The sequence below is a fragment of the Dendropsophus ebraccatus genome, chromosome 5 (genome assembly GCF_027789765.1).
Source record: "Dendropsophus ebraccatus isolate aDenEbr1 chromosome 5, aDenEbr1.pat, whole genome shotgun sequence".
Taxonomy (NCBI): Eukaryota; Metazoa; Chordata; class Amphibia; order Anura; family Hylidae; genus Dendropsophus; species Dendropsophus ebraccatus.
The window spans coordinates 139,740,644-139,758,410 of record NC_091458.1 but is presented as its reverse complement, the minus strand read 5'-3'; the positions used below and the strand labels follow the sequence as shown (position 1 = coordinate 139,758,410).

The following is a 17,767-nucleotide window of genomic DNA, read 5'->3' as shown; positions in this document are numbered from 1 at the left end:
TGGCAGAGGTCTGCAGGCGTAATCGCAGGTGACAGGCTGAACATAGGAGCAATGAAGTGACAGGGGAGCAGGAACCAGGAACAAGGACTTGGGACCAGGTAGCGGATAGCAATCAGGAACAAGGACTTGGGACCAGGTAGCGGATAGGAAACAGGAACAACAGGGGGCTGGGCCAAACGCTATGGGAAGCATGTAGAGGCTCCAACACAAGGGACAGGGCATGCTGGGATTTATAGGGAGTGATTGGTGCAATTAACCAATTAAGGGCGGACTGGCCCTTTAAATCTGAGACAGCCGGCGCGCCGCGCCCTAGGAGGCGGGGACGCGTGCGCCAGCCGGCACAGACGGAGACAGGAGCGGAGGAAAGGTGAGGCGCCCCCAGGGGCCGAACTAGCAGCAGCGCCGGGTCCCTGCACAAGGACCCCGGCGGCTGCATGGGGCAGGAGGAGGTCGCGGCGGTGGCCCGGAACACGGGACGCCGCCGTGGCCGTGACAGTACCCCCCCCTTTGGCCTCCCCCTCTTTCTTGCCTGCAGAAGGAGGCATCAGGCAAATCTTGGTATTCCGCCGGTAGGCCGGACAAAGGCTTGGCGGGCTCGGGTGACAATATAGAATGCTTAGGCTGAGGTGACCTCAGACACTGGTTGGAACAGTCCTGACCCCAACTGAGAATCTTCCCGGTTCTCCAGTCCAGTTTAGGGGCATGTAATTGCAGCCAAGGGAGTCCCAGGAGGATGGTGGAAGAAGAATGGGGCAGGACGTAGAAGGAGATCTTTTCCAGATATGAAGTGCCCACCTGGAGGACTAGAGGTGCGGTCTGGTAGTGCACATGGTCGGTAAGAATCTCGCCCGTGACCGAGGAGATAGACAGGGGTCTGGCTAGTGGGGTCACGGGTAGCCGCCATCTCTGGACCAATGTAGCTGCAATAAAATTGCCTGCTGACCCAGAATCGAGAAAGGCAGTAGTCTGGTGAGTTTGTCCTGAGGGTGTCTGGATGGAAACTGGCACAGACAAACTTGGAGAGGTGGCATTCACACTCAGGGAGACCTCTCCCACCGGACCTAGGTGCTGGAGTTTCCCGGACGCTTGAGGACGTTGGGGACATCTCAGCCGAAAGTGATCCGAACCACCGCAGTAGAGGCAGAGATTCAGCTCCAGACGACGAAGTCTTTCATCAGGCGTCAGGTGAGCCCGTTCCACCTGCATAGGAATCTCAGGAGTCGACTGGGACTCCGGAACGTCAGGATACTGGAAGACCGGCGCCAGCTGGTGATGGCGACGGGACAGGCCTAGTCGCCGTTCATGCCAGACCTCCTCCTCCCTCTCAGAAAAACGAGTATCGACCCTGGTGGCCAGTAGGATGAGTTCGTTCAGGGAGGTAGGTAGGTCTCGGGCGGAAAGCACGTCTGTCACCCGACTGGACAGACCCCTCTTGAAGGTGGCTATTAGAGCGGCCTCATTCCAGTCTAATTCTGCCGCCAGGGTGCGGAACTGGATGGCGTAGTCACCAACAGAGGAGCTCCCTTGAGAGAGGTTGAGGAGAGCAGTTTCGGCTGAAGAGGCACGGGCAGGTTCCTCAAAGACAGAGCGGAACTCGGCCAGGAAAATTCGGAGATTAGCAGCCACAGGATCATCACGGTCCCACAGTGGTGTGGCCCAGGCCAGAGCTCTTCCTTCCAATAGGCTGATGATGAAAGCCACTTTAGAGCGCTCGGTGGCAAACTGACTACTTAAAAGTTCAATATGCATGGTGCACTGAGTCAGGAATCCTCTGCACAACTTGGAGTCACCAGAGTATTTACTTGGGAGGGCCAGTCGAAGTGTAGAAAAAGCAGCCGGAGGTGGTGTGTGCTGGGCTGTAGTATGCTGCTGTAAGGCGGCAGTGAGTTGCTGGATCTTCTGCGCCTGTTGGGCGACCACACGGGCTACGTCACGGATATCAGGCACCTCGCCGGGATCCATGGTTGGAGCCTACTGTAACGCCTGGAGTAGTGGATCCACTGGACCGTCACCAGCGATGGCACTAACCTCACCAGGGAGCGGAGTCTAAGGGGCCGCTGGTTTTCACCAGAGCCCGCCGCAAGGCGGGATGGACTTGCTGCGGCAGGCGACCCCCAGGTCGCTACCCCTGGCTTGGTTGCTAGTGACGGCAGGCGAGGCGTGGCAGGAGCAGTAGGCAGGAGATGGTGCTGGCAGAGGTCTGCAGGCGTAATCGCAGGTGACAGGCTGAACACAGGAGCAATGAAGTGACGGGGAGCAGGAACCAGGAACAAGGACTTGGGACCAGGTAGCGGATAGCAATCAGGAACAAGGACTTGGGACCAGGTAGCGGATAGGAAACAGGAACAACAGGGGGCTGGGCCAAACGCTATGGGAAGCATGTAGAGGCTCCAACACAAGGGACAGGGCATGCTGGGATTTATAGGGAGTGATTGGTGCAATTAACCAATTAAGGGCGGACTGGCCCTTTAAATCTGAGACAGCTGGCGCGCGCGCGCCCTAGGAGGCGGGGACGCGCGCGCCGGCCGGCACAGACGGAGACAGGAGCGGAGGAGAGGTGAGGCGCCCCCAGGGGCCGAACTAGCAGCAGCGCCGGGTCCCTGCACAAGGACCCCAGCTGCTGCATGGGGCAGGAGGAGGTCGCGGCGGTGGCCCGGAGCACGGGACGCCGCCGCGGCCGTGACAGTATGCAAGTGCTGACTGCTTGAGTTGGGGTTTACCTGTGGACGAACTCCCCGCAGGGTGCAAGCAGCCGAAGACAAATATAGAAAGGATTCAGCAACATGGCGATCTCCAATTCAGAATGTCTTTATTATATAAAAAAAACAATAAAAGTCACAGTCAATGCAGTTCAGGAAGCCATGATTAAAGGAGTAGCCCGGGGAAAATTGCCAAAAGTTGCAGAGATTTGTGATTTATTTCTATGTAAAAATCATCAGTCTCCACTACTTATCATCTGCTGTATGTCCTGCAGGAAGTAGTGTAGTCTCTCCAGTCTGACACAGTGCTCTCTGCTGCTACCTCTGTCCATGTCAGGAACTGTCAAGAGCAGTAGCAAATTCTTATAGAAAACCTCTTTTGCTGTAGACATTTCCTGACATGGACAGAGGTGGCAGCAGAGAGCACTGTGTCAGACTGGAGAAAATAGACCACTTCCTGCAGGACATACAGCAGCTGATAAGTACTGGAAGACTGGAGATTTTCTAATTGTAGTAAATTACAAATCTCTAGCACTTTCTGGCACCAGTTGATTTGAAAGAAAACATTTTCTCTAGAGTTCCCTTTTATGGGGTGAGAGTACCTGGAATGCATTGATTCTAACTGATATTGTGGATTGGAGAACGCCGTGTTGCTGAATCCTTTTGGTAAAATAAGACTAGAGTATATGACAGATGAGAGTAACATACAAACAATGGTTATTGTTTCGAAATAAAAATATTAATAACATTGGCTTTTTCTTATTAAAGAGTTTTCAAATTGCATGTTGTTATTGTTATTATTATTATTATTATTACTACTACCACCATTACTACCACTATTACTACTATTACCACCATTACTACCACTATTACTAATACTACCGCTGCCATTATATTCTACTACTACCACTATTATTACTACTACTACTACTACCAGTACCACCACCACTAGCACCACTATTACTACTTCTACTACCACCACTAGTACCACTTTTACTACTACTACCACCACCACTATTACTACTACCACTACTACTACTACTACCACCACCACTATTACTACTACTACTACTACTACTACTACTACTACTACTACCACCATCACTACTTCTACCACTGCCATTATATTCCACTACTAACACCACTACTACTACCACTATTATTACTACTACTACTACCACCATCATCACTAGTACCACTATTATTACTACTACCACCACTTCTACCACTTTTACTACTACTACCACCACCACCACTATTACTACTACCACCACTACTACTACTACTACTACTACTACCACCACTATTACTACTACTACTACTACTACTACTACCTACTACCACCACTACTACCATTATCACTACTTCTACCACTGCCATTATATTTCACTACTAACACCACTACTACTACCACTATTATTACTACTACTACCACCATCATCACTAGTACCACTATTATTACTACTACCACCACTAGTACCACTTTTACTACTACCACTATTACTACTACTACCACCACTACCACTACTAATATTACTACTACTACTACTACCACCACCATTACTACCACTATTACTACTACTACTACCACCACTACTACCACTATCACTACTTCTACCACTGCCATTATATTCCACTACTTACACCACTACTACTACCACCACTATTATTATTACTACTACTACTACCACCATCATCACTAGTACCACTATTATTACTACTACCACCACTAGTACCACTATTACTACTACCACTACTACTACTACCACTACCACTATTACCACCACCACTATTACTACTACTACTAATATTACTACTACTACTGCCACCACCATTACTACCACTATTACTACTACTACCACCACTACTACCACTATTACTACTACCACTATTACTACTACCACCATTACTACTACTACTACTACTAACACCACTATTACTTTTACTACTACCACCACTACTAATAATATTACTTCTACTACCACCACTATTATCACTATTACTACTACCACTATTACTACGACTACCACCATCACTACTACCACTATTACTACCACCATTACACCCACTATTACTACTACCACTACGGCTATTACTACTACTAATGCCACTACTATTACCACCAAAAGTACCACTATTACTACTACTACTACTACCACCACCACCACCACCACTACTACTACTAAAATTACTGCTACTTCCTCCACTATTACTACTACTACTACTACCACTACTGCTATTACTACTACTACCACCACTACTATCACTACTACCACTATTACTACTACCACTACAGCTAATACTACTACTACCGCCACAACTACCACTATTACTACTACCACGACCACTATTACTACTATTACCACCGCAAGTACCACTATTACTACTACTAGTGCCACCACTACTAACACTATTACTACTACCACCATCACTACTACCACTATTACTACTACCACTACCGCTAATACTACTACTACCGCCACTACTACCACTATTACTACTACCACTACTGCTAATACTACTACTACCGCCACTACTACCACTATTACTACTACTACCACCACTATTACTACTATTACCACCACAAGTACCACTACTACTACTACTACTAATACTGTTTGTTTTAACAAAAAAAAGTCCAAATGGCAAAGGACACTTGTAAAAGTGGCTTATAGAATCTACGTGGTCCCTGGGTACAGGCAGCAGCTTCTATTGCTTTTCCCTATTGCTGTATAAGAAAGCATGTACAGTATTCTTCGAAATGAATGTATAGAATCCAGGCACAGGCCCAGCCAGGACATCTGGACATCATTTGTAAATAAAAAAAATAATTTAAAAAAATAATTCTTTAGATATGATAAAGAACAAAGTGATCCCTGTAAGAAGATAAATCCCGGATTACTGTAGGCACCACAGATGTCTAGGATGCTGTTAGAATGTAAGTCCATGTCAGCCCCTTTGCAGTCCATTAAGTTTAAACAGAGAATGACGATCAGTGAAATAATTTTGCTGACCATCTCAGGTTAAATAGTGGCTGGTGGTCGGTTAGTTCTAGATAGTTGTTTCATTGGTCGGGACAATTATTCGGCCTTATTGATTGTGATAATTGCTTCAGTCCTGGTGTTTGAACAGCTGCTAGAAGGAGACAGATACAGAGACAGTGAGATTCCCAATTGTTTCACATATCTCTGCTTATATACCAGACTCTGCTATCCTATCCAGAAGACCACAACTTTTTGAAGGTAAAATAGTGTCTAAAAAGTTTCTAAACATTACAAAAGATTGATGGCTCCTTTACATGGGACATGATCGGGTAAATGAGCGTTCCTATAATCCACCCCTGTACAAAGACTCTGAGAGAATATCCGGTACTGTACAATATGATGACAGATGCTTTCAGATCTCTAGTCTGGCCTATATGGCTTCACCTATAACTAAAAATATAAAACTATCCATAATCAATGTGTATGGGAAGCTTAAAGGGGTACTCAATTAAAAATCTTTTTCTTTTAAATCAACTGGTTTCATAAAGTTATATAGATTTGTTATAGATTTACTTCTATTTGCCAATCTCCAGTCTTCCCATACTTATCAGCTGCTGTATGTTCTGCAGGAAGGGGTGTATTCTTTTTAGTCTGACACAGTGCTCTCTGCTGCCACCTCTGTCCATGTCAGGAACAGAGCAGAAAATGTTTTCTATTGGGATTTGCTACTGCTCTGGACAGTTCCTGACATGGACAGAGGTGACAGCTGAGAGCACTGTGTCAGACTGGAAAGAAAACACCACTTCCTGTAGGGCGTACAGCAGCTGATAAGTATGGGAAGACTTGAGATTTTTAAATAGAAGTCAATTACAAATCTATATAACATTCTGAAACCAGTTAATTTGAAAGAAAAAGATTTTCACTTGATAACCCCTTTAAGGTTTAGACAGTATTAATAAATTCCCCACCACTGTTTGTATGTATTCTCTAGCAGTCTGTATAATGCAAAATTGCCACATACTATAGGTAATCGCAAATTGGACATAGCATACTCTATCTATGGGTACAATTTTACATCATGTCTCTGCTGGACACCAAAAGTAACCTTCCTAGTTGTTTAGGCGACATACACCACCATAGGGGTCCTTTTACATGTGGCAATTTCTCGCTCATGGGCCGCTGATCAGCGAGATTGGCACTTGTTTGCGGTGCCTTTACACAGCACGAGAAATAAGGCGGCTGGGCTGCCCGAACGATCTATGTATTGTTCGTGTAGCCATTGAAACTGACAACACAAATATACATGTAAGATATACTGTACTTATAGGATATGTATATATCCATGCTGTCATTTTGCCACACACACAGTGGTTGCATACTTACCTAGTGTGCTGCTGCTTGTAATCCAGCATCCCGCTCTTAGGCTCTCCATCCTCTGTCTTCAGGCCTAAAGACAGCGGCTCGAAGGGAGAGCCGTAGCACAGTATGGCGAGTCACAGCAGCAGTGAGCTAGGTAAGTATGCAACTGCTCTGTGTCTGGCAAAATGACAGCATAGATATATGTATATTCGTGCTGTCTGTTTGTAGCCGGGTCTAAATGAAGGAGGGGCTGAGGATCAGGCATTTTCCCTATCCTCAGGTGATAGCTATCACTTTTAGGCTATGTTCACACAACGTTTTTTCAGCTCCATTCAAAATTACGCGTTATTTTGAGTCTAAAATAACGGACGTCATTTAGCTGTTTAGCCTCCCCTTAGTGCAATGACTGGTGTTGGTACATTATTCTAGTTTGGGATTACTAATTGCCCTTTGGATGCAGTTTAATTGAAAAGTCCATTGAATTTAATAGTAAAAACGGAGAAAGAACGGTGGAAAAAGAAAAACTGTGTGTGAACAACTAATAAAAAACATTCGCTGCTTCCAAAACACGATCATGTTCATTATTTTGACATCCGCGGTAAAAATGTCCAATATACAATGCATTGTGTGCATTGGACATCCGTCTTCCCATTGACTTCAATACATTGCCATTGCGGTCAGTTAAATTGTGGCAAAAACAGACGTTTTTTAAAATATCAAAATCGTCCGCCTTTTCTGTATTTTTGACGTTGTGTGAACATAGTCTTACACAGGCCAAGTATTGGCCACAATAGCATTTCTAGCAACACCCAGTGTAAAAGGCCCTTAAAGGTACTATGTCAATGTCTGTTTTAACATCTGTTTTTAGAGGTTTTACAAACTCCAAATGACTGATGGAAAATGACTGTAACAAACAAAGCAATATGGATATTCCCATTCCAGGTGACATTATATTAGAGGAGACAATAGAAAACACTGCTTTTCTTTCTTTGTTTGTGCAATTTTTTTTTGTTCCTTTAAAGGGGAACTATCAGCAGGTTGGAGGAATCTAACCTGCTGATAGTCCCCTATAGCCCTCGGGACGCTGAGGAGGGAGGTATGCCTGCTACCTTCCTCTTCAGGGCCAGTCTCGCGCTGTTAGTCAGAGTAATCTGTTAGGAGGACTGCCGCATCATTTGGAGCAGACCTATGACATGGCAGGGCTCCTAACCGTGCACCAGAGCGAAGACTACTCCGACTAGGGGCCCTATGACATCGTTCTGTGCAATTGCAGGCAACAATTGAAAAATCGTTTGAGTGTTGTTTATGTTCATTTAGATCTGACCCTAGAATCTTCGTTCATTGTTCGCTAATTGTTCGCTGTAATTACACATTCGTTCACTAACCATTCAGTGTAATTCCAAATCGTTCCTTCTTTTGCTGTTGTAAACGATTGTAGATTGTTGTAATGATCGTAACTAACGACTATGGTGAACGATTTAAGGTTAACGATAGACCAGGCGCGGTACTTTACCATCAATGTACATAGGGTGACCCTTTACTATCAGCGCACAGGGGTGGTACTTTACCATCAATGTACATAGGGTGACCCTTTACTATCAGCGCACAGGGGTGGTACTTTACCATCAATGTACATAGGGTGACACTTTACTATCAGCGCACAGGGGTGGTACTTTACCATCAGTGTACATAGGGTGACCCTTTACTATCAGCGCACAGGGGTGGTACTTTACCATCGATGTACATAGGGTGACCCTTTACTATCAGCGCACAGGGGTGGTACTTTACCATCGATGTACATAGGGTGACCCTTTACTATCAGCGCACAGGGGTGGTACTTTACCATCAATGTACATAGGGTGACCCTTTACTATCAGCGCACAGGGGTGGTACTTTACCATCAGTGTACATAGGGTGACCCTTTACTATCAGCGCACAGGGGTGGTACTTTACCATCAGTGTACATAGGGTGACCCTTTACTATCAGCGCACAGGGGTGGTACTTTACCATCAGTGTACATAGGGTGACCCTTTACTATCAGCGCACAGGGGTGGTACTTTACCATCAATGTACATAGGGTGACCCTTTACTATCAGCGCACAGGGGTGGTACTTTACCATCAATGTACATAAGGTGACACTTTACTATCAGCGCACAGGGGTGGTACTTTACCATGAATGTACATAGGGTGACCCTTTACTATCAGCGCACAGGGGTGGTACTTTACCATCAGTGTACATAGGGTGACCCTTTACTATCAGCGCACAGGGGTGGTACTTTACCATGAATGTACATAGGGTGACCCTTTACTATCAGCGCACAGGGGTGGTACTTTACCATCAGTGTACATAAGGTGACCCTTTACTATCAGCGCACAGGGGTGGTACTTTACCATCAGTGTACATAGGGTGACCCTTTACTATCAGCGCACAGGGGTGGTACTTTACCATGAATGTACATAGGGTGACACTTTACTATCAGTGCACAGGGGTGGTACTTTACCATGAATGTACATAGGGTGACCCTTTACTATCAGCGCACAGGGGTGGTACTTTACCATCAGTGTACATAGGGTGACCCTTTACTATCAGCGCACAGGGGTGGTACTTTACCATCAATGTACATAGGGTGACACTTTACTATCAGTGCACAGGGGTGGTACTTTACCATGAATGTACATAGGGTGACCCTTTACTATCAGCGCACAGGGGTGGTACTTTACCATCAGTGTACATAGGGTGACCCTTTACTATCAGCGCACAGGGGTGGTACTTTACCATGAATGTACATAGGGTGACACTTTACTATCAGTGCACAGGGGTAGTACTTTACCATCAATGTACATAGGGTGACCCTTTACTATCAGCGCACAGGGGCGCTACTTTACTATCAGCGTACCAGGGCGGTACTTTACCACCAATGTCTCATACGCACATGTATATTACATCTGGGATCAAATGGAGTAAACAATAGTAGTAACAATTGTTGTAATGATCATAACTAACAACTATGGTGAATGATTTAAGTTTATCGATAAACAATTTAGTTTGCGATCATTTATCGTTAATCATTAAAAATCACCTAATAGGACCCTAACAGTGCTGGACCAGCGCCGAGGAGGAAGGTAAGACACATACTTTCCTCCTCAGCGTCCCCAGCGCTATAAGGGGCAATCAGCAGGTTAGATTCGTCTAACCTGCTGAGAGTTTCCCTTTAAGAAATTGCTGGTAAAATGGGCCATTCTCTCTACCTCTCTCTAGCTATCTGTCTGTATATAAAAATATTTTATCTTCGTAGAGCAGAGATAGACGTCCGGTGACCTGACTGTTTAGATATTTTCTCACTGTGACAAATTGAAAGTAGTTATCACCAGAGTTTTGTTTGCCTTTCCTCATCCACAGTGGGGTAATACGGAAAGGCTGAACTCTGTGGACTTGGGTTTTTTCAAGCTTAATAACTATGCAGCTATGCATGAGGTTAAAAATACAGCAGAAGAATGTGTGTAACATTGCCCGGGTTAATGAATGTTTACACTGTTACAAGCTCGGGCAATTCTACGGGTCTGCTGGCTTTTATAAAGACCATTTTTAGCAGATGGAAATAACCTTCTTTTATCCCCATTTTAACAATGAATAATAGACGGCATAAAACAATACATTTAAATATCTTAAAAACTTGGGTTACAAGCTGTAATGTTACAGCTCAAAAGTGGTTGTTTTTGTTTAGGTTTTTTTTTTTTTTTAATGCCTAAAATTTCAGTCTTTCAATATTTTGGGATGTAACAAAAATTCGAGCTCAGAAAAAAATCTGATTTCTGTGTATTCTGGACGTAATCTGGACGTAATTTATGGCTTTAGACCAAAAGAGGTCCTGAGGCCTCACATATGGTTTGTTTAACCATTTATGGGCCAAATATTTATATGTGTTTGAACTTACAGACTGAACTCACGAGCCATTGGAAGGGAAAATATGGACTTTTTTCCCTTTTTTTTGCCCCATAACAATCAAAAAACAACAAAAACAGGTAGAAAAACCTGTATGGCCATTTAAAGGGATCCTGTCACATAGAAAGCATTGAGATCGACAGGAACTGAGCAGCTTGGCCTATACAATAGCCTTTGTTAGAAATCTTACAGCATAAGTTGTTTACCATTGAGATCTCTGTTCTTTTGGGGCTTAGGAGTCCAGTGGGCGGTCCTACTCAGCCACTGACAGTTACATTGCTATGCCACCCAAGCGCTCTGTGATAGGTCAGATTAAACAAAAGAGCTTTGTTCTGTACTCACAAGCCTGTCCCCCTTCTTATCTGTTCCCCACTAAAGGGAATATCACACAGCCAGACCTGCGTTGTACGCTAGTTTACCAAGCCTATTACATGGCTCGATAATCGAGATAATCAATGGCCATCAGCAGACAAAGGCATCTTTTGTTTTCTCTCCCTATAGCCTATCTGTCTGTGTCTGCAGCTCTGTTTCTGGTATGAGAACTACAGAGTCCCTTTAAGGGAAAGCCAATTACAGCAGAGTAAAGCAGAGCGATGATTAGCTTACACTAGCTATACACACCTATGGAGGGAGGAGGGGGCAAGAGGATGAGTGACCAGAAAGTGCTGGCAAGCAGAGAGGATGCAGAGTTTCTGGCCAGAGAAATGGCTGAAATCACAAGTCAGACCGCTCTGGGAACTTGTGAAATAGTGCTGCCTCTCATGTACACACACCGGACAGCTAATCCTGTAAAGTTATGTTCTTACAGGGCACCAAATGCTGACCAATACTGTACCTTTATTCTGCTCTTTCGCTGGTCCGTTATTTGGAATTGTTACTTTTTAATAATGTGTTGAATAGGTGATTGAGTGTACAGAGGCAACACTTAACTATCAGCACACAGGGGCAGTACTTAACCATCAGCTCACAGGGGCAGTACTTAGCCATCAGCGCACAGGGGCAGTACTTTATTATCAGTGCATAGGGGCAGTACTTAACCATCAGCGCACAGGGGCAGTACTTAACAATCAGCTCACAGGGGCAGTACTTAACCATCAGCTCACAGGGGCAGTAATTAGCCATCAGTGCACAAGGGCAGTAATTAGCCATCAGCACACAGGGGCAGTACTTTATTATCTGTACATAGGGGCAGTACTTAACCATTAGCGCACAGGGGCAGTACTTTATTATCAGTGCATAGGGGCAGTACTTAACCATCAGCGCACAGGGGCAGTACTTTACCATAAGCACACAGCCCTGACACTTTACCATCAGCACCCAGGGGCGGTACTTTATTATCAAGGTACAGGGGCGGTACTTTACCTTTGGTATAAAGGGGCTGTACTTTACCAACAAGGTCTCATACGCACATGTCTATTACATCTCCATTCAACTAGCGCCATATTACAGCACCCTCAGGTTTCTGTATGACCCTACTTTACCTCCAGATGTTGTCTTTTTGTCTCAGACTTCATCCAGGGCCTATATCACAATAACCTATTCTCAGACCCTGTATGTACAGTATAATAATGTGCACACTTTATTTTCCAGGAGTAAGATACAATCAACAAGGAAACAGCGAGGTTACTTCATCGTCAACAATTAATCACCATGGTAACAATGCCATGTTGACCAGTCAGTCAGTCCTCCAGCAGGTTTCTCCAGTGAGCTTGGATCCCGGCCATAACATGCTTTCACCTGATGGTAAATTGGTGAGTACACCTGGTCTATTGTAGCCGCAGAGCTGATAAGATAAGGGAGACAAGCAAGAAAAACACACAGGATTCTTTTTTTAGGTTCTCACAGGGTCAGCAGTAAACAAAGAAGCATTGTAGAATAAAAATCCTGAATGGAGAGTTTGCACTAAAAAACAGCTCCCTGACCCACTTTAAGGCCTTTTTGAAGCTGACCAATAAACGAAACAAAGAGCCGTTCACTTTTTATTGATTAAATACCTGACAGAGAGAGAAGTGGGTGGAACAGTGTTTGTTTTTCCTCGCAGATGACTCGCACATTGATAAAACTGACTCTCCAAAAGCTTCAAGGGGTGGGACAGGCCCAGGGGTTTGGTTTGCTTCATTTTGTAACATACTTTCCCTTTTTTCTGTGATTGACTTCTTTATTCAGCCCGCAGAACTTTTATGTTTAAGATGTCGATGGAGAGTTGTTAGCTACAGATAGTATGGGGTATAGATGGAGAGTTGTTAGCTACAGATAGTATGGGGTATATATGGAGAGTTGTTAGCTACAGATAGTATGGGGTATATATGGAGAGTTGTTAGCTACAGATAGTATGGGGTATAAATGGAGAGTTGTTAGCTACAGATAGTATGGGGTATAGATGGAGACTTGTTAGCTACAGATAGTATGGGGTATATAAGGGGAGTTGTTAGCTACAGATAGTATGGGGTATATATGGAGAGTTGTTAGCTACAGATAGTATGGGGTATGTAAGGGCAGTTGTTAGCTACAGATAATATGGGGTATATACTGTATGGAGAGTTGTTAGCTACAGATAGTATGGAGTATATATGGAGAGTTGTTAGCTACAGATAGTATGGGGTATATATGGAGAGTTGTTAGCTACAGATAGTATGGGATATATAAGGGGAGCTGTTAGCTATAGATAGTATGGAGTATATACTGTATGGAGAGTTGTTAGCTACAGATAGTATGGGGTATATAAGGGGAATTGTTAGCTACAGATAGTATAGAGTATATATGGAGAGTTGTTAGCTACAGATAGTATGGGGTATATATGGAGAGTTGTTAGCCATAGATAGTATGGGGTATATAAGGGAAGTTGTTAGCTACAGATAATATGGGGTATATACTGTATGGAGAGTTGTTAGCTACAGATAGTATGGGGTATATATGGAGAGTTGTTAGCTACAGATAGTATAGAGTATATATGGAGAGTTGTTAGCTACAGATAGTATGGTGTATATAAGGGGAGTTGTTAGCTACAGATAGTATGGGATATATAAGGGGAGCTGTTAGCTATAGATAGTATGGAGTATATACTGTATGGAGAGTTGTTAGCTACAGATAGTATGGATTATATATGGAGAGTTGTTAGCTACAGATAGTATGGGGTATATACTGTATGGAGAGTTGTTAGCTACAGATAGTATGGGGTATGTAAGGGCAGTTGTTAGCTACAGATAGTATGGAGTATATACTGTATAGAGAGTTTCTGGCTACAGATGATGATAATCTGCTAGTCATGGATTTCACTAAATACCAAAATGTTACACGCTTTTTGGTTGTATGTATCTATGTGAGATGTATGTATGGTAACCGTATATGTACGTATGTATGTATGGTAGATGTATGTATATATGATAGATGTATGTATGTATGTTAGATGTATGTATGTATGGTAGATGTAAGTATATATGGAAGATGCATGTATGGATGTATGGTAGATGTATGTATGGTAGATGTTGTATGTATGTATATATGGTAGATGTATGTATGTATGTATAGTAGATGTATATATGTATGTATATATGGTAGACGTGGTCCTTTTGCACATTTGGGTTCCCCTGACCCAGGCTTGCAGTACTTGATATTTCAGATTGGCACTGCTGCATCCCAGCTCACTCCCTGGATTGGAGCTGGGGGTGCTATGCCAAGATGCAGTGGTGCCATGCTGAAACAGCTCAGACTTTCTGCATCTCCCAATGGGGCTACACATGTCTCCAGGGATGATCCAAGCCTTGAGACCTGTGTGCCTCACTGGGCTTCCCTAGGTCCCGACCACCCGATTGGCAGCTTAGCCAGGCCAGGGCACCTAGGCAACAGTACAGGGACACCAAGGGGCAAATCGAATGTATCTGGAAAATTACTTTCTTTGCATTTCCCATCACCTAAAAATCGCACAAGGAGAATTTCCAAAACTGTGTAAAATATTCTTGTGATCTGATCTGTTTTTTCTCGGGAGACATTAATAGGCAGGGAAATGTCTTCTTCTGTATTCCTAATGGTACATACATTGTAAGTTGTAGACTTGTAAGGGCTTTATATCACGTCATGTTTTTATAGATTCCTGTCTCCGGAGGAGGTCTCCCGCCTGTAAGCACCTTGACAAATATTCACAGTTTGTCGCAGTCCGTTCATCACAATTCTCAACAATCACAGAATCTCATCATGGCGCCTATATCTGGAGTCATGGCGATAACACAAAGTAAGTCTTTACTATCTTGTAGGGGTGCGGCACCCTGTTTTATATGAAAAAATGGCTTATTTTTCTTCTGACAGAGAGGCACAGCATGCTTGCTAGTGACTGGGGCTCACACTTGGTGGGATAGTACACCTTAAAGGGGTAGTTCACAAAAAAATTTCTTTCAACTGATGCCAAAAAGTGCCAGAGATTTGTAATTTACTTCTATAAAAAAAAAATCTGCAGTCTTCCCGTACTTATCAGCTGCTGCATGTCATGCAGGAAGTGGTGTATTCTTTCCAGTCTGGAGAGCAGGAGAGGTTTTCTTTCGGGATTTGCTACTGTTCTGGACAGTTCCTGACATGAACAGAGGTTGCAGCAGTGTGTCAGACTGAAAAGAATACACCATTTCCTGCAGGACATATAAAAGCTCATAAATATTGGAAGACTGGAGATTTTTTTTATAGTAGTAAATTACAAATCTCTGGCACTTTCTGGCATCAAATGATTTGAAAGAAGTTTTTTTGGTGAGCCACCCCTTTAACAGTCATGCACCTGATATTCACCCCCTTATAAAAGTTAGGTTGAGTCGCTGTTATTATTTTAATTATTCTGGTAAAATGAAAGCTGAGCTGTGATTGGTTGCTATGGGCGTTGTTTGTTTTTTTAGATGGTTTTGATAAATCTGCCCCATTTCTTCCATCATCCATGCTACAGTAATGCTAATGTATGCAAAATTTTCCTAGTAAATTTCTGAGAAAACAAAACAATAGCGTACAAACATTGCAACAAAATGTTACATTTGTCTGTTTGCACAGGAAGTTACATTTTCATTGCAAATGAGGAAATTCTTAAATGAGAGGAAATAATTTTTTGACCTACCTTGTGTCAAATAATGGTCTTTGTCTGTAGAACATTGGTAAAGATTTTTTTATAAAAATCTCCAGTCTTCCAGTACCTATCAGCTGCAGTATGTCCTGCAGGAAGTAGTGTATTGTCTCCAGTCTGACACAGTGCTCTCTGCGGCCACCTCTGTCCATGTCAGGAACTGCCCAGAGCAGCAGCAAATCCCCATAGAAAACCTCTCCTGCCATGGACAGAGGTCACAGCAGAGAGCACTGTGTCAGACTGGACACACACACACACCCACACACAAACCACATCCTGCAGGACATACAGCAGCTGATAAGTGCTGGAAGACTGGAGAATGTTAAATAGAAGTAATTTACAATTTTTTTTCCCGATTTCTCATTCAATTCTACTTTGCCTAATCTTTGAGTTTCATTTCCAGATGGTTTACAGTCATCTAGCGTAGAAGTTTCAAATATCAATGACAAAAGTTGCAATGATTTTATGGTGTTCTTGTCTCCAGATCTGAACACCTCTCAGGCGCAGAGCGTTCCCGTCATAAACAGCGTGGCCGGAAGCCTGGCAGCTTTACAGTCGGTACAGTTTTCACCACAACTGCACAGTCCCCATCAACAGTCCTTAATGCAGCACTCGTCTGGTCACATGACACAACAACCATTCATGGCTACTATGGCACAACTTCAGAATTCTCACAGTAAGTGCTAAAGCAATCTTTTCTGCTAGATCGGGGCTCGTTTACTGGACCTATTACACAGCCTGATAATTGTTTAGCAAGGGCCGCATGAACATTGTTAGCGATGCCCGTGCAGCCCTTGCTTGAACAGTTAATACTTTACCTGTCCACACTCCCGGACTTCTCCTGTGCACTGTGTGCATCCCCGCACCACAAGCTGCAGTAGTAAGTGCAGGGAAAAAAGCATTTTATAAGCATTTACCGTAATAAGTGTATATTGGTGATTTGCATAACTTTTGGGGGGCAATACAATACTTTAATAAAAATTTATGCCAGACTTCTCCTTTAACTCTTTGGGTAATCGTCAGCCATTGGCCGTGCACCGCTATTACACGTAGCAATGTGCGGTCGGCAGCAATGATTTTAGCTTTGGGCCTAAAGATTTTAGCTTTGGGGCGATGATTGTTTCATCTGCTGATCGTTGTCTCTATTATAATCCGAATTGGCCGATTTTCACGCCATGTAATCGGGCCCTAAGAACAGCAGGAAAGTACAGGGAATTGGCGAACTCAACAAAAATTTCCATACAAAACTTTGTACTGGAGCCCCATAAACTGGGTATATACCTCCCATAGACCCAATATTAGAGGAGAATATTGTTGCATTGACCAAATACAGAATCCCTAGTAACTGGAGAGAATTATATATTGGTAGTATTTAGTAATATTCCACCCTTATATAAGCAGCCCTCTCTGTTTATTAGATGGTTCTTGCATGAACATATTATTAGTATTAATAAACTAGAAGGTATGGCGTAGTGTGTTTGGTTAAACTAGTAAGTGCCCATATGCTTTGCTTTGTAAGACGGGCATATTTGTATATATTGTATAATATATTTGTATATTGAATTATATAATGTATCTGTATGTAGCAGAGCTAGGTATATAGATAATTGCAGGAGGCAGGATGGTGTCAGTGCTGTAGCTATATTCCATTTAGCATATATATCTCTAGTTATGCTTTTGTGGGCAAG

General features: G+C 43.6%; 1 protein-coding gene across 2 annotated transcripts in view; it reads left to right on the top strand.

Moving 5' to 3' along the window:
- The window catches only part of HNF1B (HNF1 homeobox B), a 50,452-nt gene that overhangs the window by 27,723 nt on the left and 4,962 nt on the right, over positions 1 to 17,767 (top strand). For both annotated transcript variants that reach the window (XM_069971467.1, XM_069971468.1), the window contains exons 5-7: positions 12,578 to 12,738; positions 15,074 to 15,215; positions 16,564 to 16,755. In XM_069971467.1, coding sequence (XP_069827568.1) covers positions 12,578 to 12,738; positions 15,074 to 15,215; positions 16,564 to 16,755 — 495 coding nt within the window. The remainder of the gene's footprint in view (positions 1 to 12,577; positions 12,739 to 15,073; positions 15,216 to 16,563; positions 16,756 to 17,767) is intronic.